Here is a 25,660-nt window from a genome sequence, read left to right on the forward strand (position 1 = left end):
TGGGGAAGTAGCAATACAGGTATATTTTATTTCACATTTTATTAGTAGACAGATGGGCAGAAAAAGACAAAATAAACCACTAAAGGGGAAGTTCAACACAAAAATGCATCAGATAATCTTTTCTCATAAGTTAAACTGAAGAAAAACATCTACAATTTCAGCTAAGAAAACTATTAAAGTCAGGTGTGTCCTGCTGGTTTCAGAATAGTTGAAAATTGCATCTGAATCTTTTTGTAAATGTAAACCATTTTTATCAGAATGGGAGGGGTGGGGAGTTAACTTTCAGTGGAGAACTACACACTTTCCCCTACAATCTCTTACTGTATATGTCCCAAACATAAGGAAACCAGCAAATAAAGAAGCAAGTAATTTCCAGGGAAGAGGAAAGAGGGGACCACAAAAAAGTCTGGCTAATAGAAAAGAACTCTGGAATGATATGAAATAGAGCGGGAAGACTTTGAGAAGCAACAACGGAATCATGATATTACTTTCTCCACCCAGCCTCAAAACACACAGACCTGAAGAGCATCCAGTGAGGCCTCCACTAGAATCAAAAGGAATCTAAAAAACTCAGGATTCTGAATTCATGTGAACACCAAATAACAGCACAACTGTACTTACAAAGATTCTGGCCCGAGCCTGAGACCTCTACTCCCAAAAAGAAAAAAAATTACATGCTCAAGTTTTCTTTTGCCACAGGATGTGTTCTCAGGACAGAGCTCTGGAACCAGCATCTGGGTTTTACAGGTCAGTCTGAGTTATCAGAATGTCTACCTGCTAGCCAATCAACACATGCCAGTCTTTTCTGGAACTGATTGTACTCTTATCAGAGGCAAACCCAGCCCTCAATAGTAACACCCCAAAGGGCTGAGAGGTATGACCTCTACCTGGCTCTCTGGCTCCCTGAGTCAACGTGCAACAGAGGCCAACAGGGCCTAATGGGACAGGGCGGAGCAGCACAGCACCTTCCGCAATGCCAAGGTGCTCGGCCTGCCCTGGCAGAGAAATGCTTTCGCGGCATGGGGAAGAAAGAAAAGCCTTAATCTTAGGGCTCCAAGAGAGAAGACCAACCTACTGGCTGTAAACGTGTGTGGGGGTGATAGGGGGTAATCAGCATTAGGAGAGACTTTGGGCTCCAGAAGATATGCAGGTTATCTGGAAGCATTACTTAAGAAGCGTGGGGTGTAAAAAGCTAGTTCCAACATCCTTCTATGAGAATTTGCGGCCAGTGTTTTGTCACAAAGAGCTGCTCTGTTCTCGGAATCTGACTGGAATCACTAGATTCAGGGGTGCAAGTAGTCCTAGCCCCATGGGGACTGGACAGAGCTTCTGGGACCAGGTTCAACACTGTCCCATATGAACCTTTGCATTTAACTTTCCCACTTAATACCAAATCAAACTTTAGGAGGCCAGAGAGGTCTGGGCATTAGCAAATGTTTGGAGTTTGAAGAGCGAATGAAAACCCTGAGATCAGAAAGGAAGGAGGAGCTAAGGAAGTAAGCATCACCTACTCTGTTCTAGGATCCATCCTACCCCCGTCCCTCATCAACCCTTTGGTTCTTTCTGAGCTGTGATCTGAAGAAAGGAAGTTGACACCGGTACACACGGATCTGGAGGAGGATTGTAACCAGTCTCTGCTCAGATTTTCCTTCCGAAGTCTGTACTACTATTACATTATAATGATTTTCCCCACTGAAAGAACACTGCCCTCCTATGAACTGGCCCACTCCCAAAAGAAAGAAAAATCACCGCCAAGTTCTGAAGTCCCTGGTTGGTGAAGGCTGATGGATCTCAATATTGATTGAAGTAACACGTGATTGAGACCGGGGAAGTCAAAGCTGCAGCCACTGCACAGTTGGAAGATCTAGCCATTGCCCAGACACTGCCTGCAGCCAATTCCCTCGGCCCTGCCAAAAGAGTCAAAGCAGCCCAGGGCAAGCTCCATGCACAACTTGTGCTTGCCCTCCACAGCTAGAGTACTTGAAAGGAGAGAAAAGTCCAGGTCACATCCACGAGGAAAGCGGGAACTGGTCACTCATGTCTCCTATCCACAGCTATCACTATTGGCATAAGCAGCTCAATGAAAACCAAAATCTTAACACATGCACCTAGGAGTAATACTGAGTAATTAAAACTGGCTACTTACACTCTCACCATGAGGATTTTTAAAAAAAATCTTTGAGGGAAAGGCCATGTTCACATAAAACAGATGTTTTTCTCACCCAACAGTGGTCACCAGTAGTTTTGACTTTTTTCCCCCAGCAGCATCAACCAAAATTGGCATAGTGATTTTAAACTCCTTGTTCCCATCACTAAGACTCCACACACACACACACTAATCTCCACTCTCTCCCCGCTCCCTCGGAGTGGGGAGGGTATCAACTCTGTCTTTTAAAATAAATAGCAATCAAGTGCTCAGTTCTATGTAAAGTATGAATATTTATTTCAGGCTTTAGATCCCAATCGATTTCAAAAAACAAAATCTGATCTCTCTCCTCAGAGTAGCTGAGGCCCCCCTGTGTTAGGATGATTTCCTGGAGGCTGAAGGGGCTCTGTGCCCTTAGGAACACATTTCATCAGGCTTAGCACAAAGTCCCTGACGCCCATTGTATCCCAGCCTTAAGAAGGGAAAGGAAACAAAATTCACCACCATGGGGCTGATCGAATGCACACACACTAAATGAGCAGCTAAACCTTGGCAATTTTTTTTTTTTAAGTTTGTTTTGTGGGGTTTTTATATTTTTTTTTCCATTTTCTTTTGCTACTCAGCATATGCAGCACTTGTGAACTTCCAATGGGTTCCCAGCTTTAAACACATCAAACGTCTTGATGAAAGACTATTCTTCAAGAATCTAAAAACTGACCAAACGTGTTTTGCTGTGAACACTCTGTAGAGACGAAGTGAGGCGAGAGTTTGGGTTTAAAGAAGAAGAAGAAGAAAAAAAAAATCAATACAGTGATGGAAGGGTAAAGAATGCAAGAATTCAGACATTCTGTGGAGGATTACTTTCTCTCCATTAAGAGGTCCATAAAAAGGAGCAAACTGAGATCCATAAGGGGAGTCAGCAGGAGCCGTGTTTGTTTTTCCCACCCCCGGTGATAGGTTTTTGCTGAGGGGCCACTGCTAGGTCCCCACTTGCTCCCCTCCCTTTGGCCTGAGACGGCAGGGCAGTACGGGGCACTGAAGGAGCACGTCACGACTCCTCGTTCCCAGAATCATCATCATCATAGCAGTCGGCATCTTCCTCCTCCTCATCTTCATCATCGATGTCGTCGTCGTACAAGTCGTCATAAAGCAAATCTGAGCTGTTGTCATTGGAAGGCACTTTAGTTTTGATGCAGTATTCCGCCAGGGTCGTGGGGACCTTCACTCCATCCTTTTCTGCTTCGGCTTTAGTGGCTGAAACCTGTTTCCTGAAGAGAGATGGTTAATGTAAGTCTCTGTTTTGAAGATGGGTTTACAACTGGCCTTTCTTAATAACCAAGATTCCTTATTTAAAAAAAAAAAAAGATTCCTTATGACTCCGGTTTCTGAATTTCAGTGCCTGCCTAAAAGAATCTGACAGATACTACACCAAAGGTTCTCAATCCATCAGGTACTGTTGGGAAGAACACTTAATAATGACCCTTGATGGGTATTTAAAAGCAGTGGCTCTTGGATGCTGGTTAGCCAGAAATGACCTCAGCCATTTTATTTCCCCTGCCTCGTCTCACACCAAACTCAGTGCAGTCCCAACAACTCTTCTTAATTCAATAATCCTGCCATTTACACTTAGAGTAGGTTCCAAATAGCCTGTGCAGGGTTCCAATGTCGCATGACACACCTGCCTCCCACTTCATTCTTGTCACCCAAAATATATAGGCCATCCTGGTCCTTTTTCTTTTTTAGTACGTTGAACAACACTTATTTTTCCGTGTGGATCGGTTTTTCTTCTCCTGATTTTACACATGGTTGGCTGCTTATGTCACTCAGATCTGAACTTAGAAGTAGCTTGTTCTGACAACCCAAGTTAAAGCAGCCACCTAGTCACTCCTGCACATTATGCTACTTAACCACTATCTAATCATTTTTCTTTTTATGATCTTGCCCATTTGTTAACTTTTCTTCCCCGTCCCCTTCGCCCCCGATGTGAACTTCACTGGAGAACTTGTCTTTCTTCTAGTTCCCTAATGCCTAGAATACAGCCTGGCACATACAGCTGTGCAAAAAAATGACTGACTGGATGGGTGGAAGGGTGAAGTTTCCTTCAACAAGTATGAAAACTGACCATAAAACAACAAACTGCCCCCCTCATCTTCTTTTGCTGCCTCTAATAACATGGTTCTCCACAGATCTTGCTGTCTGCCTTACTCGGCCCAGCCTGACATCCTGGTGTTGCTGATGCATCCTGGCTTGAATCGCTCCCCTCTCTGTCTCTCCCTGGGCCATCTTAGTCATTCCCATGGTTTTTACCACCATTCCCTTTCACGCTGACAGCTCTCAAAAACCATCAGGCTCCAGCCCCTACCTTCTGAGGCCTACACCGTTCAATAAGCCTTTGGGATGTCTCCACCCTGTTTCAACAGGAACCCTAACTCAGCAGCAAGTCTGCAGTTGTCATTTTCAACCTCTATGGCCAGCTTCTCCCATTTTTCTTCTAAGAGTATTACTTCCTAAAATCATAAACCTCACTCCAAAGCCCCAACTATTTTCAAATCTGTTTTCTTACTGCCACTGCCTCTGTTTATTCTTCATCTTGGCTTCTCCTCCCTATCTCAGCCTCCTTTGGTCAACTAGGATTCTTTCAGAACTCATACCATTTTCCCTTCCCTTCCTAAAATCTTCAAGTGATACCCCACCACTCCTAAGATTAAGGACAAAAGCCTTTTATCATGGCTTCAAATGTCTTTTAAGATCTGATGGCTCTCTGATTTTCCCATTTCTTCTGAAATGAGAATTTACATTTGAGCAACGTAAAGCTGCTTACAGTTCTCTCATCATGCCATGCTGTTAGCTACCTGTGTTTTAGCAAGCTTGTTTCCTCCCTGAAGGGGCTTTCTCCCTTCCCTTACTACTTGAAAAAGTCATGGTTATGAGGTATTACCTCTCCTAGGAACTCCACAGCATTACATATTCCTTCCACTGTATCTTGTTTATGCTCATAAAGTATGTATTTGCACTCATCTTATTATATGGTCATTTGTTTACAAATTCTTGCTAAGTAAAGTGCGAACTCCTCAAGGAGAAAAGACTGCCTTCATGACCTAACAGTACCTGACATGAAGCTGGTGCATAATAAATGTGGAAAGAATTAAAGAATGAGATAAACCCATAAATTAAGAAATAGAAAGAATACGAATTCTTCACTTACTAAATCCTATCTTTCCTTGAACATCAGGCTCAGGCTTTAACCCTGACTATTTTATGAAGCACGCCCATCTTTCAATCTTCAACCTACTCCAACTCTTCCCAATGTCTAGGTCCTTACTATTTATACTAATTATCTTCAGTCTTTGGTATACATCAGTCAGCTAGGTGGCTGGTAAAAACGAAATACAGATGCCCAGATTTTATCCTTACAATCTCACTAAATGACTATGGATATGGACGGGGGGTTTAAAGATGATTCTAGTGGGCAGAAAGCTTTGAAAACTGCTCATCTATATATTATTCAGCTATATTTCTATGCAGTTTTCCTTTTTTTTTTTTTTTTTTTTGTATATCACATGACATCGTGCTCACTAGAGTTACAAAGAGGGACTCTATTTGTATAAACTGTAGTGCTTACTAAACTATGTGCAGAATGTGCTGGAACTGTCCTTGGAGCTCTATTTTAAGGATATAAAAACATAACAGTACTAAGAGGAAGTGAATTTATTGCAATTCAAGTATCAATTCCTAGGTACTATTAAGAAGACCTTAAGTCCTACTCAGGGTATGATCGAGAGATGAATGGTTCAGCCCCAATACCTTCTACTTTTTCCTCTTTTATACAGATAGAAAAACCAAAGACCCAAAAAATTAACTGGTAAAAGGTCATCTGAGGGGTGACAGAGCTATGGGTGGATTCCAACTCTCCCAAGGAGAGGAAGCTAGAAGGGCTCTGTTAAACAATATACTAATGTTGCTGATAATGATGATACCTAGAAGATACTTGCTGCTGTGGTCAACAGGGCCAATAAACTATATGGCTTCATTAAAATTTTTAAAAACAGAATGTCCAGAATACTCTGGGTGTTTGCTACACTTAATGGACATACTGAAAGTTCTGAAATGATTCAGAGGCAAAGCTGCGAGCTTCACTGGTTCAGAACCTGAAGTTTTGGCTGCTTCTAGTGTGTGCATTCTCAAAAGCCAAACAAACTCATTAGGCTCAGGCAGAAAGCTCTTCCCAAACAATAAATCTAATTGAGAGAAATGGAGTGGATATTTTAAGTCTGATTTAAAGCCATGGTTCTAGGATATACTTTAGTTCTGTATGAAGACCTGAAGTAATCAAACTGAAGGGAAAACAAAACACCTTACCTAATGATTTCAGCATATTCTTTGTCTTTTCCTTTACTGTCCCTCCATTTCCTGAACATAACCGAAGCATCCACATTGGCTGGGGAGAAGGTGTTGGGCTCATTGAGCAATGAGATTACACTTAACAGGATAGTCCTAGAAAAAGGAGGGGGGGAAAGGGTCAGCAACCGATATTCATATTTACAGGATCCAAAAATACTATGCTTTTAAATTTAATACAATATGAGACCTTAGGGGAATAGAAATAGAATATAAAATTTTATAATTTATAAAATAGAATTTATAAAATAGAATATAAAATTTTATTTTCAATACTCAGCTGGTTAGGCTAGAATAAAGCTGCTAACTAGGAGACAAAATAAAGGAAATCTGTGAGCCGAACATAAAGGTCATGTTGCAGGGCACAGAATAAACTCTGTACAGGGCATGCTCTCAAATGGCTACATGTTCCAATCTGCAGAAAGTGGAAGCTCAAAAGCTTTTCAAATTACAAATTTTGAAAACAACAAATTAAGTACAATAGGAAAAAGCAAAAGAAAACAAAATTAGCTTTTTGGGGAGATGGTAAAAATGATCCTGCTCCACACATCCACTTCTTATCATGGCTGCTAAAGAGGATCTGAAAAATGGTATTACATACAAATGTATTTATTTCCCATACTTCTGAGGGAAGAAAGACACTTAAAAGCAGGAAAATGGAGGAAAACAATAGCCCAGACAAGGAAGAACTAGTCTCTGAATGATGGAAATCTTTATTCAAAAATATTTACTTAAGTACTTAGTGTGTGCCAGAGGCACCAACTGTGATGTTGGGTGTACAACAGTGAGCAAGTTAGATGCCATCCCTTCTCTCCCAAGGTTTGTAAGTATTGTGGGAGATAAAACAGGCAATTTTCGTCTCCATATAAAAAACAGCTTAACCACACATTTTTCTGTTGGAAAAATAACCAGAACAGGTTCCAAAAAGGTTTCAAATTATTACCAAGCTTCTTTTCCCTAAAAGCTCTGTGCATGTGCATGTATGTAAGGAAAAAATGGGGAGAAAAATTAAATTTCTCTACCTTTTCTCATTGTTGCGAGGTTATAGATTGTGTTGTTGCAAAATAGCCTTTTGCTCCTGCCCCAAGCAAAAAATAAAGGGAGGGAGCCAGGCAATTAGATGTTTGATTTGATGATACCTTTTCCTAAAAAGGGTAGAGAGTTTCTGTTATGTGATTATACAAGATTATGACAAAGGCGCTTTCACAGACAACTTTCCCATCTAGTTAAAATCCATCTCTCTCTCTCTCTCTCTCTCTCTCTCTCTCTCTCACACACACACACACACACACACACACACACACACACACACCTTTCTATTAGGTTAAGAATAACTCCTTGCCCCTCTCCACCAAGATTCTCCTGGATTTCTTCAGTAATTACATTATAAAATAAAGATTAAAAGAAACTCATCACTGCCAATGATGGGAAATGGACTGACATAACATCCTAGAAGCAAAACCTGTGTGTAGAAAATTACAAAGAACTGCCTCAGAAGAAAACATATATAAAACCTGTTAGATAAATAGGATAGGACAAAGTGTGGTATAAAGAGGAAAAAATACTTTTATTGGTCTAGATCAGCACTGAATACAACTTTCTGTGATTATGTAAATAATCTGTATTATCCAATATGATAACCACCAGCCACATGTAGCCAGTGAGCACTCTGAAAGGTAGCTTGTGCTACTGAAGAACTAATTTTTACATTTAATTTTAATTTAAACAGCTACATGCAGTTAGTGGCTACCATACTGGACAACTATTAAAATACTACAATAGGAAATACAATTTTTAAAACAGTGAATTATTAAGGTGCCTGGATGGCTCAGATCGTTGGGCGTCTGCCTTCAGCTCAGGTCATGGTCCCAGGGTCCTGGGATCAAGCCCCGCATCAGGCTCCCCGCTTAGCGGGGAGCCTGCTTCTCCCTCTCCCTCTGATGTTACCCCTGCTTGTGCGCTCTCGCTCTGTCAAGTAAATAAAATCTTTTAAAAAAATAAAATGGTGAATTATCCATTCCTAAGAACTTTTTTTTTCAAATTTATATTCAATTAGCCAACATATACTACATCGTTAGTTTCAGATGTAGAGTTCAATAATTCATCAGTTGCATACAACACCCAGTGCTCATCAAGAACTCACTTCTGATACCATGTACTTCTACACTGAAATCCATGACGCTTTCAGAAAAAGTGTTAGGCACTATACTAGACTGTGGAAGTAGCTAACCCAGTATGTTTTCATTTCACTTCTTCCCTTCCTCTGGACAGCAGGATTTTTTTTTTTTTTTTTAATGGGAAATCCATTCTGTTGGTTCTGGTGGGGTTAATCTTCCCCAATATCATGCCACACCTTCGTACACACAACCTACCTAACCACATCAGCAGATGTATCACCAGTGCTGGCCAAAAGATTCCATCCATCTAGTCATGATGCTGGTTTTGGGGGTATGCATGTAACCCAAGATGGGCCAGTCAGAACCCTGGTAGAAATTATGGTGTCCTCATCTAATAGAAAGGCAATTACTTTTTATTCTTGATTGAATTGACAACTGTGAGAATAAGGAAAGTCTGGAGCAGGTGGCCATCTTTATCACCAAGTGGTTAAGAGTCTGCCTAATAACAAGGCCAATGGAACGCAAAGCAGAATTGAGACTTTTTTCTCTAACAAAGATTCCTGATGTAATTCATATACAACACCATATTTAAACTTTCCCAACCAGTATGCTGTGGATGGGTTACAAGTAAATTACCTATTGATTCCTGTAGGTAGTTGGGTAGGTGGGACCTGGGATAACCTGAGCCTCTGCAACTACTTCTGGTCAAAGGAGCCCCTTCAGTTTACTACACTGTGATCTACAAATACAATAATTTCATTTTTATCTATGTATCATTACTGGAAAAGGTCTGGGAGTAATGTCATACATAATTTAAACTGTCTAGCATTTGTACCAAAGTAATTTAACACAGGCATTATACCCTGGAGCATGTTGTAGACAACTCTGCAAGGTAAGTATTATTAACCCTATTTTTTTAAGTTAATTTTTTAAAAATAATCTTTACACCCATCATGGGGCTTAAACTCAAGACCCCAAGATCAAGAGTTGCATGCTCTTCTAAGTCAGCCAGGCACTCCTTAATCCTATTTTTATAGAAAGGAAAAAATGAACTCCTATGACAATACTAATAGAATGAGTAACACGGAACTGAATCGTGCAACTACTCAAATGGTTACATTTTTTTGTTGCCATCTTCTGTTAGTTTAAGCGTTCGAAAATCCTTATTCATTTACTGTATTTTTTTCAGAAGAAAAAAAGAAAGTAGAGAGGGTTAACAATAGGTGAATGAAAGACCAAATAACAAAACTATCAAATTAATAAACACAATGAAGAGGTCACTCATGTCCACTGAAGGGACTGGTTTCCTTCAGATCATAAACAAATGGGAAAGGGTCCAGAAAAACACTACATACATTCTTTCTTATTCTATGTAAATTCAGAGTTCCACATGAAGCTTTGGTTTTTAGCAGTAATATGGAGTTGCACTTGTCCATTTAGACAATTGTGTGGTGTTTAGACATAAATTTATTGGATTAGCAAAAACAGACTTTTGAGGACCCATCCCCAGACTCACTTCCTACAAAGAAAAATTCTATGCCCTTCTCTACTGCATGTTTGGAGGAACAGACAGGTCTGGTTGTCGAAGCAGTGTAAGGGTTTAACATGTTAAAGCAGACCTAAATCCAGTAACAATTTGGGATAAAAATGAAAATCGGTTCTGAAGTGTTTTCAATTATTGCACAATTCCCAGGACCACCACCATTCCTGGATTTAGAGATACTCTAACAAATAAATGTGCTCCCTCCACCCTTGCCAGGGCAAGGGACTATGGTAGAAGTTTTCAAAATAGGGAATCTAGACCAAAATAAAAAAAAACTCTCAGAGGAGAGAGGTGCAGACAAAAGGACAGTCAAAAGCTCTCCACTTTATATAGTCTTCAAATTCTTTTTTTTTTTTTTTGGTTCATAGTTCTGATCTTTTTGGTTGTTTCACAATCTTTGTCAAAGAGATGTGGCTATCCTCTTTTGCATAAAAATAAGTTTGTAAATAATAAAGACACCAAAAGAAAATGAAGACCAATTAATCACACACACACACACACACACACACACACACACACACACACACGCAATCAAAGAGCAAACTAGCAAGTTGTGAAGTTCATAGAGCCCAGACAGGTTTTAAAAACATCAAAACTAAAGTAGTATTTAAGGGAGATAAGAAATCAGAATTAGGGCACCTGGTGGCTCAGTTAGTTAAGCTTCTGCCTTTGTCTCAGGTCGTGATCCCAGGGTTCTGGGATGGAGCCCTGCGCTGGGCTTCCTGCTCAGTGGGGGGCCTACTTCTCCCTCTCCCTCTGCCACTTCCCCTGCTTGTGCTCTCTTACTGTCTATCAAATAAGTAAAACAAAATCGTAAAAAAAAAAAAAATCAGAATTGGACATCTATGACCCAATGAGTAATATTGTATCTGTCCCTTTTCAACATACAGACAATGGTCAATGAGTTGGGTCTGGCCTCCCATTTTTAAAGTAAGCTCTACACCCAATGTGAGGCTAGAACTCATAACCCGGAGATCAAGAGTCACATGCTCTATTAAACTGAACCAGCCAGGTGCCCCTCCACCCCACACCCACCCCAGTTTTTGACCTCTCTTTGTTAGCTACTATGTCACCACAAGTACAACTTTAGGAGGGAGAGCATAAAAACTGGCCCTAGCACAACAAATAAGACCTGGCTTATGAGTCTGCCCGGAAACTAAGCAGGCAAAGTTTGGCATTTTGCAGGATTAAAGATTGGCATTTTTCTTCAATATTATACACATATCTCCAGGCAGTGTGAGGTAGAAAGGGTTCATTCTTAAAAGCCTAAACTTACTTTGACTCTTAAAACATACACATACACAGGAAGAGAAACAGAATGACTGACTGAGATTCTTAGGTTTTACAGGCATAGCCTTATTTGATGAAAACTGATTGGCAACTACAGAGAAGTGAAGCCCAATGCCTGACTCTTCCAGTTAACCCAGGTCCTTTTAATCTCTCATTTATGCCATTTCAAAAGATGGACCTGTAACACCAGATGACCCAGTTAAAATTCAGTCCTTATTATGTATCTTCAAGATGGGAGAGGAATTTAAAGAGGACATCACGGCAAAGAAATCTGTCATGAGTGGGAAAATATGACCGTTTTTTTTTTTTTAAGATTTTCAAAAAAAAATTTTGAGTGCACGTGCAAAAGGAGAGGAAGAGGGAGAAACAGACTCCACACTGAGCAGGGAGCCTGATGCAGGGCTCCATCCCAGGACCCCAGGATCACGGCCCGAGCCAAAGGCAGAAACTAAACAGGCACCCTGAAAATGAGACAGTTTCATGGGTCATATATTACAGTTTTTCTCTATGCCTCTAAAGCAACTAACAAATTTAATACTTCCTCCATGCAATCCTGGAGCTACTGCTGGCTGATATATCCCTGAAAACACATGGCAGGAATGAGAGTCTCAGATTAAAATACACAAAAACACAAAATCGGAACATTTCAAGAAGGAAATTTTTTAGGGGCGCCTGGGTGGCACAGCGGTTAAGCGTCTGCCTTCGGCTCAGGGCGTAATCCCGGCGTTATGGGATCGAGCCCCACATCAGGCTCCTCCGCTGGGAGCCTGTTTCTTCCTCTCCCACTCCCCCTGCTTGTGTTCCCTCTCTCGCTGGCTGTCTCTATCTCTGTCAAATAAATAAATAAAATCTTTAAAAAAAAAAAAAGGAAATTTTTTAAATACACAGAATATGTATCATATGCACAGAATGAAACTACCAAGTTGAGTGCAGGGGAACCCAATATATAAATATCAAGGGAGCAAATATCATCCTGGCCCCAAATGGGGTTTATAGGAGCCCTAATAGCACCATCGCCATTTCCCCTGACCCTGCCTACTCTGTCACCCAATGCTTGCGGCAGTCCTTAGCTCCCTTCCCTTTTAGTGGGTCGTAGATAAAATTAGCTAGGAAAACATCCTATCCTACTCCTACAGATGCTTCTCCGTGATGCAGTGGTTAAGAAAACACCATGTAACCACCTTTCAAAGGAAAGCAAACCTCCACCAAGATGACTTTCCTATCCAAGAGCCTGCAACAGGTATGGCACATAGTTCTGGGGATGGTGCCTCAGAGAAAGCAGTTGTGAACTCTACTGTCTGACACCCACCCACTAAAAGCACCCACTCGGTTCAGACACAGTGTGGATGAAGGAACACTCTGTTTCTTACACCAGGAAGAAAAGGCATGACATTGTGAACAACATCAGGTATCCCTACCCTCCCAACTCCACTCTTAAAACTTCCCAATTCCATAAGGAACTCTCACCTGTCTAAATTTAATCCTATGCATCTGGGTATAGTAGGATGGTGGATCTTCTTCCTCCAGAAAGTATGCTGGCTTCCTCTATGAAGAGGCAAACTACGGAGCCTTTAGTGGATACTAGCTGGCTGATGCTCGGGCTCCGTACAATTCCAGGGATCTTTTCTCCACTTTTCCTTTGTCTACTCTCACCACTCGCTAGGTCTATGATATAAAGTGACTTAGGTTCTTCAAGGTAAGTGGGATGCTTTACTCCTCTTTGGGTTACAAAAGTCTTCCATGTAAAAGTTTTCTAAATATGTTCATTGAGGTGCTGAAAGACTAGTACAGGTGGTCATGAAGAAGTCCAAACACATGTGAAGATGGGACCACTTTCGGGTAACACTGCTATAGAGCAGTCAAGACCCTGCGACAGCCTGTGCTGAACCTTATGCCACCTCCTCTGCTGTCTTGCTACAACCACCCTAAACTGGATGTGGAGTGTAGAACCCTTAGCTGGACAACTGCTGACTCTGGAGAGTTTAGCAGCAAAGGAATAATGAGGAAAAAGCCTAGCACCTCATAACCTGCCTCTTGATATTTCAGTACCATAAACTAAACTGTGAGAAATATGTACAATTTGCTACCTGAAGAACCGCCTTGCCTCACAATAAGTAAAAGAGAAAAGGAAAGGAGAGAGTATTTCACACCTCTCATTAGGTAGTGCTTTCCCGACATTTCAGGGTTCTGAGCACCATAAGGTATTCCAGGCAGATGAGGTCGTAATAATGCGTACCTAACACTCTATGTCTCCCTAGAAATTCACGAACACCAAACCCTCCATTCACTCTCCCACCCCAAGATCAGCACATTGAAGTAACATCTATAATAACACGAAGCTAGGAGACAAAAAAAGGTCTGAGAAGGTAACTAAAGATCCCAGTGCATGGGTCACCTGGCTGGCTCAGTTGGTAGAACATGAGACTCTTGATCCTGGGATTGTGGGTTTGAGCCCCACTTTGGGTGTAGAGATTACTTAAAAAGAGAGAGAGAGAGATTCCAATGCAAATTATCTTTTAGATCTGTGTATGAGGATCAAAGGGGCAATCTGAAGATAACTAGTCCTGGTTGTGAAGCCTCTGAACAAAAAAACTTAAAAGCAGAGAAGGCAATCCCTGAGATGAAGTCTAGGAAATGCTTCTAAATTGGAGCTCAAGTGACCTGAGGGCCTAGAAACAGAAAAAATGATGCTGGTACCCAAAGTGCCAAGAGCAGTTTTAGATAGGCAAATTTAGTATGAAAGGAGTTTCCCATCCCTAAAGGACTGAATCAAATGAGAAACTTAAAAGATACTTAAAAGAAAAGTGTCCACAAGATTTTAAGCTTAGAGAAGGATAATATATTTATGCAGGAGAAGTAAAGGTAAAAATCTTGAATTCCTGTGCGTAATGGCAATAGATTATCCACTGAGGCAGCACGAAAATGCAACAACAACAAAAATTGTTTGGGGCTTTGTATTATGAAGAATGGGGAAGCTTGTTTTCCCAAAGGGGGACAAGACATGGTAAGCATTTGATTCAGCATTCAACCTTCAAAAACAAGAATCACTACTACCTTGGAGCTAATACTTCTTTTTGACTAGGGCTACTACTAGGCCTGAAAAACAAGCACCAAATTCAAACTAAAAGGACAACCCTGGGGCGCCTGGGTGGCTCAGTGGTTAAGCATCTGCCTTCGGCTCAGGTCATGATTCCAGCATTCCAGGATCAAGCCCCGCATTGGGCTCCCTGCTCCGCAGGAACCCTGCTTCTCCCTCTCCCACTCCCCCTGCTTGTGTTCCCTCTCTTGCTGCCTGTCAAATAAATAAATAAGATCTTTAAAAAAAATAAAAGGACAACCCTGCATTTTTTTGTTCAATTTTTCAATAAATCTTCCAAAATACTTACTGCGTTTACATATACTGTCAGTTTAATTATATTTTGATAATGTGTTTCTTTCGAAAACCTGACAGTCTCTTAAACAATTATGTAGGGTGGAAGAGCTGAGAATGTGGTAGCCAGACTCTTCCCCAGCAACAATAAATACAGCAGAATAGTGTCTATAATATCCTCAAGAAAATAAAGTATGACCCTGAAATCTTATGCCCAAACTGCCATTTGAAGTATCATGACAAAAAAACACGTGTATATACACCCATACACACAAGCATATTAACATTTTGGGGGTCTTTTTTTTTTTTTTTTAAGATTTTTATTTATTTGACACAGAGAGAGAACCAGCGAGAGAGGAAACACAAGCAGGGGGAGTGGGAGAGGAAGAAGCAGGCTCCCAGCAGAGGAGCCTGATGTGGGGCTCGATCCCAGGACTCCGGGACCACGCCTTGAGCCGAAGGCAGACACTTAACGACTGAGCCACCCAGGCGCCCCTGGGGGTCTTTTTTAATCTTTTTTTTTTTTTTTAAAGATCTTATTTGAGAAAGAGAAGGAGGGAGGGGGAGAGTGAGTGAGAAGAAAGAGAGAAGGGAGAAGCAGACTCCCCACTGAGCAGACTCAATCCCAGGACCCTGGGATCATAACCTGAGCTGAAGGCAGAAACTTAACCAACTGAGCCACCCAGGCACCCCAAGGATATAACGTTTTGAACATTTAAGAATTCAGGGAATATAATATGGCTCCAAGGAGCATTTTCTTGGAGAAACTACTAATGAACAAATTCAACCAATCAGCAGATCAAAGGAAGTAAAATAATGGACAGCAAACAGTGAATTCATTTCATGGTAGGAATAAGAAATTTTAAAAACTAGGATTATGTTACAAAACAGTACAGATCATAAATGTTATAACCCTGACAATAAACAAATACATATTTTTTAAAGATTTGAGAGATAGAAAGAGAGAGAGATGGAGCAAGCGTGCGCACAAGCAGGGGGAGAAGCAGGGGGAGACAGAGAGAATCTCATGCAGACTCCCTCCTGAGCATGGTGCCCCACATGGGGCTTGATCTCATGACCCTGAGCTGAAATCAAGAGTCAGATGCTCAACCGACTGAGCCACCCAGGCTCCCCAATAAACAAATATTTTTATTTTATTTTGTATATATATATATATTTTTTTTTTGAGAGCAAGAGAGTGTGTGCAGGTGTGAGTGGGATCAGGAGGGCAGGGGGAGAGGGAGAGAATCTTAAGCAGGCTCTACCCCCAGCATGAAGCTCCATGTAGGGCTCAATCTCATGACCCTGAGATCATGACCTGAGCTGAGATCAAGAGTTGGACACTCAACCGACTAAATTACCCAGGTGCCCCAATAAACAAATATTTTTAAAAGTTAGGAAGAAAAGGGGAAAAGAGGATAGGAAATAGAATATGTATGCTGATTTCCTTTTCTTTTACTTAGCTCTAAGTGTTAATACAGGTTGAGGCTGGGGCGCCTGGGTGGCACAGTGGTTAAGCGTCTGCCTTCGGCTCAGGGCGTGTTCCTGGCGTTATGGGATCGAGCCCCACATCAGGCTCCTCCGCTATGAGCCTGCTTCTTCCTCTCCCACTCCCCCTGCTTGTGTTCCCTCTCTCGCTGGCTGTCTCTATCTCTGTCAAATAAATAAATAAAATCTTTAAAAAAAAAAAATACAGGTTGAGGCTGAAAAATCAAGTAATAGGATAAATATAGGTTAAAGGTACAAATAACCAGCTATAACTGTGTTGTATAAGGAATATGAGGGATGAAAAAGTAGAAATATATGAATTTTGCTAATGATCATAAAAGATCCTGTGCAAAAGAAGTGGTCTTTGATATATTCGTGCACCTGGGGGTATATAAAGTATCAGATCAGGTCTCCTTTCCAGCATCCCTTTTCACAATTGCTCTTTACAAAAGGCATGCATACCTTCCACACATCCCAAATATTCCTAGGATGCATTGCCCAGATGTAATAAAATGTAAAGTGTATAAAAGAAAGAGAAATTTACACATAAAGCCAATAGTTTTTCCTTTCTCATAAATAATCCTGTTAAAAGTGTAGAATGATGTTTTAAAAAAGTATTTTGGTATGTGATGGAGTACAATAAATTCAGACATGTATAGATAGGGGCTGCTGGAATTACATTTTCATTAAAAGGAACTTACTAATTCCACCTCTTATTATTATTAAGAAATGCATTATCCCTGAGGGAGAGTCCCATTAAAGTAAAGCATAAAGTATGGGGAATATGTGGTGATTCCTAATTTCATAGACATAATAAATTTTGGCAAAGTTCTATGCCTGATCTATCTGAGAATTAGAATTCATAAGCAAGATGGTTGTCAAGGTGAGGTATATCAACACACTTACTTGAATTAAAAAAGGGAGACACTTTTTTTCTGATTTAAAAAATATATGGGCTAGATGTATAGAAATCCAAAATATATTTATTTTCTCAGTTCTTTCTAAGTATACTATATTGAACAAGGTACCTAAAGGAATGAGTAATCAGCATAATTAACACATGATCAACAGAATCTGATATGCTTGAACAGACTCTTTGGTATACACTCCCCAGAAGGTGAGAAGTAACTAACTTGGTAGAAACCAGTAAGAAATCCTTATGTAAGTCAAGAAGCTTCCCACTTTCCATTTTTAACAAACGTAGAGTTCCTAGTTAAGTTACTAGCTTTTCGGATCATTAAAAATGACTAACAAAGGGGCACTGGGGTGGCTCAGTCAGTTGAGTATCTGACTCTTGGTTTCAGGTCAGGTCAGATCTCAGGGTTGTGAGACTTAGTCCCGTGTGGGGCTCTGTACTGGGCATGGAGCCTCCTTAAGATTCTCTCTCCCTCTTCCTCTACCCCTCCCCCTTTAAAGAAAAGATGTACAAAATGATTGAATAAATAAATGTATAAATACATACATATATACATATTTAGGTATTGATTTTAATCAATCTCCTGTGCAGAAGATTTTGAAATAATTTATACAGATATCTCAGCCTCATGGAAGTGTAATTCCCATTCCTTATGTGTTGGCTGCACCTATAACTTCCATCAAAAGAGTACAGAATGGAAAGGGGAAAACAAGGAACTTTACATGGGAGAAACCTAAAAACGAGTCCCAGCCAGGTGATGAATGTTAACATCAACAGTGGTAAGTCATGCTGATATTATGTACCCTTAATACAAGGTGATGACAATATATTTTACCTTCATGGTCTTCCTATCCAGTACTCATAACCCTACTCTAATAACCAGGAAGACATCAGAAAATTCCCAACCGGGGGACATTTTTACAATAACTGATCAGTACTCCTCAAAATTGTCAAGGTCATCAAAAACAAGGAAAGTCTGAAACTGTCACAGTTGCCTAAGGAGACATGCTTCTTAAATATAACTTGGTATCATGCATGGAATTCTAGAGAACTATCTTACTATCTTCACATTTTCAAAAATCTAAAACTGTTCTAAAATTTTAAAAGTCATTTAAAAGAGAAAACCTCGATAACAAAACCACAATGAAGTACCATGTCCCCCCATGAGGATGGTTATAATAACACAGATAATTACAAGTGTTAACAAAGATGTGGAGAAACAAATTCTCACTGTTGGTAGGAATGTACTATTTAGTGCAGCCATGTTGGAAAACACTCTGGCAATTCCTCAAAAAGTTGAACACTGAGTTATCATATGACCCAGCAATTCTATTCCTGGGTATATATCCAAGGGAATAAAAACGTGTATATGTAAAAACTTGTACATGATGTTTATAGCAGCATGATTCATAACAGCCAAAAAGTGGAAACAACCCAAAGGAACACTGAATGATGAATGGATAAACAACGTGTGGTATAAGCATTCAATGGAATTATTATTCAGCCATAAAAAGGTATGAAGTACTGATTAATGCTACAACAAAGATGAACCTTGAAAAAAATGCTAAGTTAAAGAAGCCAATCACAAAAATACTACATACTGAATGACACTATTCCTGCAAAATATCCAAATAGGTAAATCTATAGAGACAAAAAGTAGACTGGTGGTTTCCTAGGGTTGCAGGTAGAAGTGTGGGGGTGGGAGTTGAAGGATAACAGATATGAGTTTCTTTAGAGGTGATAAAAATGTTCACGGGGCACCTCAGTGGCTGAGTCGGCTTGGTGTCCGACTCTTGATCTCAGCTCAGGTCTTGATCTCAGGGTTTGAGTTTAAGCCCTGCATTGGTCTCCACACTGGGCATAGAGCCTACTTAAAAAAAAGAAAAGAAAAATTCTAAAATTGATTGTGGGGATACTTGTACGACTCTACTTACATTAAAGAACAGTGAATTGTACACATAAAATGGGAGAATGGTTGGGCATGGGAATTATATCACAATAAAACGGTTTTGTTTTTTTAAAGACTGACAATGGATCATTGTGATTTTTGCCAAATAACTTAGAAGGAATTAAAAGCATTTAGTTTCACTGCCATATAAAATTTTATTCCATTGTCATATGTAAATACAGTCTCAATCATTGCATCTAATACGTCTGTTTATGTTATATATATTAGAATATATAATGTATATTACTCATACATTATGTATACATATGAAATTGAAGCTGTATTTCTGCCTCATTTTTTTTATAATGATTTTTTTTAAGATTTTATTTATTTATTCGACAGAGACAGAGACAGCCAGCGAGAGAGGGAACACAAGCAGGGGGAGTGGGAGAGGAAGAAGCAGGCTCATAGTGGAAGAGCCTGATGTGGGGCTCGATCCCATAACGCCAGGATCACGCCCTGAGCCAAAGGCAGGCGCTTAACCACTGTGCCACCCAGGCGCCCCCTCTGCCTCATTCTAACAATGTAATAAAAAAATATTCATGGCTACATGATCTAATGGAAAACAAATGTTTATCTACCTGATTAAAAATGTATTTCTAATTATTAAATGTAAAAAGTAAAAGTATACTGAAAGTATAATTAATATACTTGTATTGTTTTTTAATCAACTGTATAATAAAGTAATTCAATATAGAAATCAGTTTTGTCTTGCCACAAGCAGTTGAAGTATATATAGATTTTTGGTTCAGAAAAATAGTATAGGGTAAATAAAACATATAAGGCTATCAAACATAAAAATTTCAAGTATTAGGATAAAACTCAGTAGGGATAGTAAAATGGAAATTCAAATGCAAGTAGAAAAAATTGTATTTTTTAACTATTTAAATTTGAGATGTTAAAAAACTGTACCTAAAAAACAAAAGCACCAGGAGCGCCTGGGTGGCACAGCGGTTAAGCGTCTGCCTTCGGCTCAGCGCGTGATCCCGGCGTTATGGGATCGAGCCCCACATCAGGCTCCTCCGCTATGAGCCTGCTTCTTCCTCTCCCACTCCCCCTGCTTGTGTTCCCTCTCTCGCTGGCTGTCTCTATCTCTGTCGAATAAATAAATAAAATCTTAAAAAAAAAAAAGGCACCAAAAGAACCCTGCACCTAAAAACATGCAACAGTGGGGGCACCTAGCTGGCTCAGTTGGTAGAGCATGCGACTCTTTGTTTTGGAGTTGTAAATTCAAGCCCCACGTTGGGTGTAGAGATTTCTCAAAATAAAATTAAAAAACAAACAAACAAAAACCTATAAAAACATGCAACAGTGTACATAGTTTTTCAAAATTCTTTTAAGGGTTAGGTGACTAACTCCTAAACATACAGACCACTACTCCAAACAAACAAGTGGTTAAATATCCATCTATTTATAGACTGATTAACAGATGAATAATCTTAACATTGCACTGTGTGTTAGTTAACTAAATAGAATTTAAATAAAAATTAGAGAAGAAAAAAAGGATAATCAAAGGGAATCAAAGAAATACACAAGCCCTTCAAATCATTAAGAAACATTCACACACATATAAAACAAACAAAAAATAACAATGGAAGGTCTTTTAAAAGTAATAAGTACATGAAGTCAATTGAGTTTGTAAAGACAGATTTTTCTGCAAAATATAATAAGAATCCTAGAATAAGGAAGCAACCAATCCAAACATGGAAATCATGAGATCCAAAGATGCAGGATGGAACTTACAATAATTTAAAAGGAAGAATTCAGACTAGAAAAATCTTCTAAGAGGAACATAAAGAAATGAGTGACATATGCCATTACTGCTCTGTAAATATGACTCTGCAAAATGATGCATACGTGTTACTTTAAGCTCTAGCAGAAGACAAAACAACCAAGTACAGAAAGGATTCTTTTGTATTTGTTAAAAGATAATATCCAATCTTCAGAACCACCTAAAAGCCAGATTATTCCTTACGTAAACCCTTACCTGACATTCTGAGTAGGATTCCACCTTTCAGAGGGCAGTTCTCCACTCTGTGGGTCATCTACAGGCGGATGAAGAATCGAAATGCATACGTCTCCATTCTATGAGACACAAACATCACATTCAGTAAATACTCAAAAATATGATGTAAAAAGGGACATCACTTCTGCTGAAGTTTCTTTTATTCCTAGAAAACTTGTTCTCTCATCATTAGGGGAGAAAACAATTCTGCTTTTTCTTCATCTTTGCAATCAATGTTGAAGATTTTTTTTTAAAAGACTTTATATATTTATTTGTGAGAGAAAGAGAGAGTGAGCTAGAGGGAGAGAAAGAGAATCTGAAGCAGACTCTGCCCTGATCGCAGAGCCCAATGAGGGGTTCAATCCCACGACCATGAGATCATGTCCTGAACCAAAACCAAGAGTCAACCACTCAATCAACTGAGGCACCCAGGCACCCCAACGCTGAAGAATTATTAAACAGTTTTTGTATTATAAATATTAGTTCTGACCAATCTGCAAGATGTATTTCTTAGTTAAAAAAGAAGCACTACGTTTGTAGCACCATGCTTCTAAAAAAACTCAATTAAAAATAGAGAGGGGCACCTGGGTGGCTCAGTCGGTGGAGCGTTTGACTCTTGATTCTGGCTCAAGTCATAATCTTGGGGTTGTGGAATCAAGCCCCACACTGGGAATCAAGCCCCACACTGCCCTTCACCCTACCCCTCCCCCCACACCGTTCATGCTCATGTGCTCTAGCTCTCTTCTCTTTCTGTAAAAAATCTTTCAAAAACAGACAAATATGACGAACTGAGATTCAAGAGTCTTGAGAAACAACTAAATATCTTTATTTTCAGACACATGTGAACCTAAAGTATATAAAAAGACCCCCCCCACACAATTTGACCTTGCTTAAAATCTGTCTAGAGAGATGCTAAAATCACCTTTAACATCAACGGTTTCAATAATTATGGTTCACATAAACTGAAAACATGTCTCCCAACAACCGAACTATAACTCCCTCAGGATGTGGATAAAATTCCCTACTTTTTTGGGTAAGATTTTATTTATTTATTTGAGAGAGAGAGAGCATGCAAATGAGCAGGAGCAGAGTGGGGAGCACAGGGAGAGGGAAAAGCAGACTCCCCGCTGAGCAGGGAGCCTGACACAGGCTTCAACCCAGGACCCTGGGATCATAACTTGAGCTGAAGGCAGATGCGTAACTGACTGAGCCACTCAGGCATCCTTGGTTCGTTCATACATTTAAATTACAGGACCTAATCCATATGTACATTTAGCTTAAGTCAAACACATACGGATTGCCTACTATATGCATCATAGACCATTATTCAATAGAAAAGACTGAATAAGATATAGTCACCAATCTCAGTCTAAAATGAAAGACTCAAAATTCTAAATAGAGATATAACTAAAGTATAAAAATCTTACATATATAACCCAAATTTAGACATACACACAAAATACACAACCATATCAAGATAACAGAACATTTTAAAAAAGAGAATAAAATTTTAATAAAATACCAAATACTAAATTCTAAAACTTGTTAGATGTCATGAGGAAGGTAAAAAAAGCACAACAGAAACAAGGAGAGAGAAACTTAGGGTATATTTGGATAGAGGACACCTGCCACATGGTGTGGAAGATGAACTACAGGCTTAGAGTCTGAGAAAGCTTTGAGATGGGTCTTGAACAGTAAGTACAATTTTAACAACCTAGAGGAAATTTAGACATGAGTTAGCCCAGAGAAATAAACCAACATCATAAACAGAATATGCTTGGGTAGTTGTGTTTGTTTTGCATTGGTGCTATAAAAAAAAAAAAAAATCACAAAAATTGTTTTATACTTTTGTAGGTCAAAACCTGACACTGCTCTCACAAGGCTAAATTTAATGTGTCAGCAGCAATGAACTCTTTTCTGAAGCCTCTCAGAAAAAAATCTCTTTCCTTGTCCTTTCTAAGCTTCTAATGGCCACCCACACTCCTTTGCTCTTGGTGCCCCCTCCTCCATCCTCAAAGCAAGCAGTGTTGCATTTCTCTGGGCCTTTCTTCCATAGTCACATCTCACACTCTCATTTTCTGCCTACCTCTTCCACTTGAAAGGACTCTTTGGGTTACATCGGGGCCACCTGGATAATCCAGAATAATCTCTTTATTTTTAAGGTCAGCTAATGATTATCAACTTTAATTTTTCTTTACATATAAGCTAACATATCACAGGTTCCAGGGATTGGGATGTGGACTTCTCCAAAGGACCATTATTCTACCTACCACAGTAGTGAAGAACCCACTTGTAATGAAAAATAGAGTACAAAAATTAGACCAGAGGAATATGTTACTTTGTTCTGAGTTTAATAACTACATACACAAAATTTCTGAGCAGTGGAATGACATACACAGATTTGTACTTAGAAACAACATTAAAAGATGGGCATCTCAACTGATGCAAGCATTTGACAAAAATCCAAAACTTTTTCATAAAAACATTCAAAAAACTATAAATAGAAGGGAAGTATTTTAATATTGTAAAGGGAATTAAAAAGAAAACAACAACACAGCTAGTCTTATACTAAATGGTGAAATCTTTTTTCTTAAGATCAAGAACAGGACAAGGATAAACATTTTTACCACTGCTATTTAATACTGTCCTGGAAGTTCTAGCCAGAGCATTAAACAAGAAAAAGGAATAAAAGGCATACAAACTGGAAAGGAAGAAGTACAATTTTTTTCAAAAATGACAAAGAAAATTCCAAAGAATTCACAAGCTACCTACTAAAGCAAATAAACAAATTCAGCAAAGTTGTAGGATATAAGATCAACACTCAAAAATCAGAATCACCTCTCTATACCAGAAATAACCTAAACAGGGTAACTTAAAAAGGATATTAAGAAAAGAATTCCATTTACAATGGCATCTGAAAGAATAAAATACTGAGGAATAAATCTAACCAAGGAGGTGAAAGATTTGTACACAGAAAACTATAAAACACTGCTCAATTAAAGATCTAAGTAAAGAGAAAAACATCCTGTTGTTAGTGAGTAAAAAGACTAAATAGTAACATAGCAACATTCCCCTATTTAATCTACAGATTGAAATCCTAATAAAATCCCTCACTTCCCTTTTTCCAGAAATTGACAAAATGATCCAAAAATTTATACAGAATTTAAGGGACCCACAACAGCAAAAACAATCTTAAAAAAGAAGAGTAAAGGGGAGCCTGGGTGGCTCAGCCAGTTAAGCATCTGATCTCAGGGTCCTGGTATTGGGACCCACATCGGGCTCTACACTCAGCGCAGAGTCTGCTGGTCGCTCTGCCCCTCTCCCGGCTCATGCACAGAGACTCTCTCTCTCTCTCAAATAAATAAAATCTTCAAAAAAAAAAAAGAGTAAAGTCAGAACTCACACTTCCTGATTTCAAAACTTAGTATAAAGCTAAAGTCAACAAGACAGTTTAGGACTGGCATAATGATAGACCTACAGACCAACAGACTAGAACTGAAGAGTCCCTAAATAAATCCATATATCTATGGCCAAATGATTTTTGACAAGGATGCTAAGTCCATTCTATGGGGAAATAATAGTCTCTTCAACAAATGATGGCAGGATAACTGGAATTCCAAAAACAAGAATGAAGTTGGATTTGTACCTTACACCATGTACAAAATTAACTCAAAATGGAACAAAGATCTAAGAGCTAAAATAATAAAATTCTTTAAAAACAAAACCGGGGCGCCTGGGTGGCTCAGTTGGTTAAGTGACTCTTGATTTCAGCTCAGGTCATGATCTCAGGGTTATGAGATCAAGCCCTGCGTTGAGCTCCCACTGGGCTTGGAGCCCGCTTAAGATTCTCTCTCTCGTCCTCTCCGTCTGTCCCTCTCCTCTCCTTCTCTAAAAACAAAACAAAACATAGGGGCAAATATTCATGACCTTCGATATGGCAATATATTCTTAGGTAGGACACCAAAAGCATGAGCAACAAATAAAGATAAACCAGACTTCACCGAAATGAACAACTTTTATGCAAAGGACACTACCAAGAAAATGATTTTAAAAAGTCCTATAGATAATGAAGGAAATATCTCCATGTTACATATTTGATAAGGGTTTAATATTCTTAATTATATAGAACTCCCGCAACTCAAAGACAAAAAGACAAACCAGCCAATTAAAAAAATGGGCAAAGGACTTGAACAAGTATTTCTCCAAAGATGATACATAAATGGCCAATAAGCATGAAAGGATGCTCAACATTATTAGTCAGTAGGGAAATGCAAATCAAAATGACAGTAAAATATCACTTCACATTCCCTTGTGATGGCTAGAATTAAAACAAAAATTAAAAATAAGTATTAGTGAGGATGTGGAGAAACAGAAACCCTCATACATTGCTGATGGGAATATGAAATGGTTCATCTGCTGTAGACCATCCGGTCATTCCT

General features: G+C 39.3%; 1 protein-coding gene across 2 annotated transcripts in view; it reads right to left on the bottom strand.

The window, feature by feature from the left end:
- Positions 1-25,660, bottom strand: part of UBE2R2 (ubiquitin conjugating enzyme E2 R2) — a 106,710-nt gene continuing 81,050 nt past the window's right edge. For both annotated transcript variants that reach the window (XM_087869595.1, XM_045780811.2), the window contains 3 exons: positions 21,204-21,301; positions 6,506-6,640; positions 1-3,414 (listed from right to left, as the gene is read on the bottom strand). In XM_087869595.1, the coding sequence (XP_087725721.1) occupies positions 3,195-3,414; positions 6,506-6,640; positions 21,204-21,301 (453 nt within the window). In that variant the 3' untranslated portion in view covers positions 1-3,194. The remainder of the gene's footprint in view (positions 3,415-6,505; positions 6,641-21,203; positions 21,302-25,660) is intronic.

This window comes from Ursus americanus, chromosome 18 (assembly GCF_024610735.1).
Source record: "Ursus americanus isolate L20-20 chromosome 18, mUrsAme1.1.p, whole genome shotgun sequence".
NCBI classification, from domain to species: Eukaryota; Metazoa; Chordata; class Mammalia; order Carnivora; family Ursidae; genus Ursus; species Ursus americanus.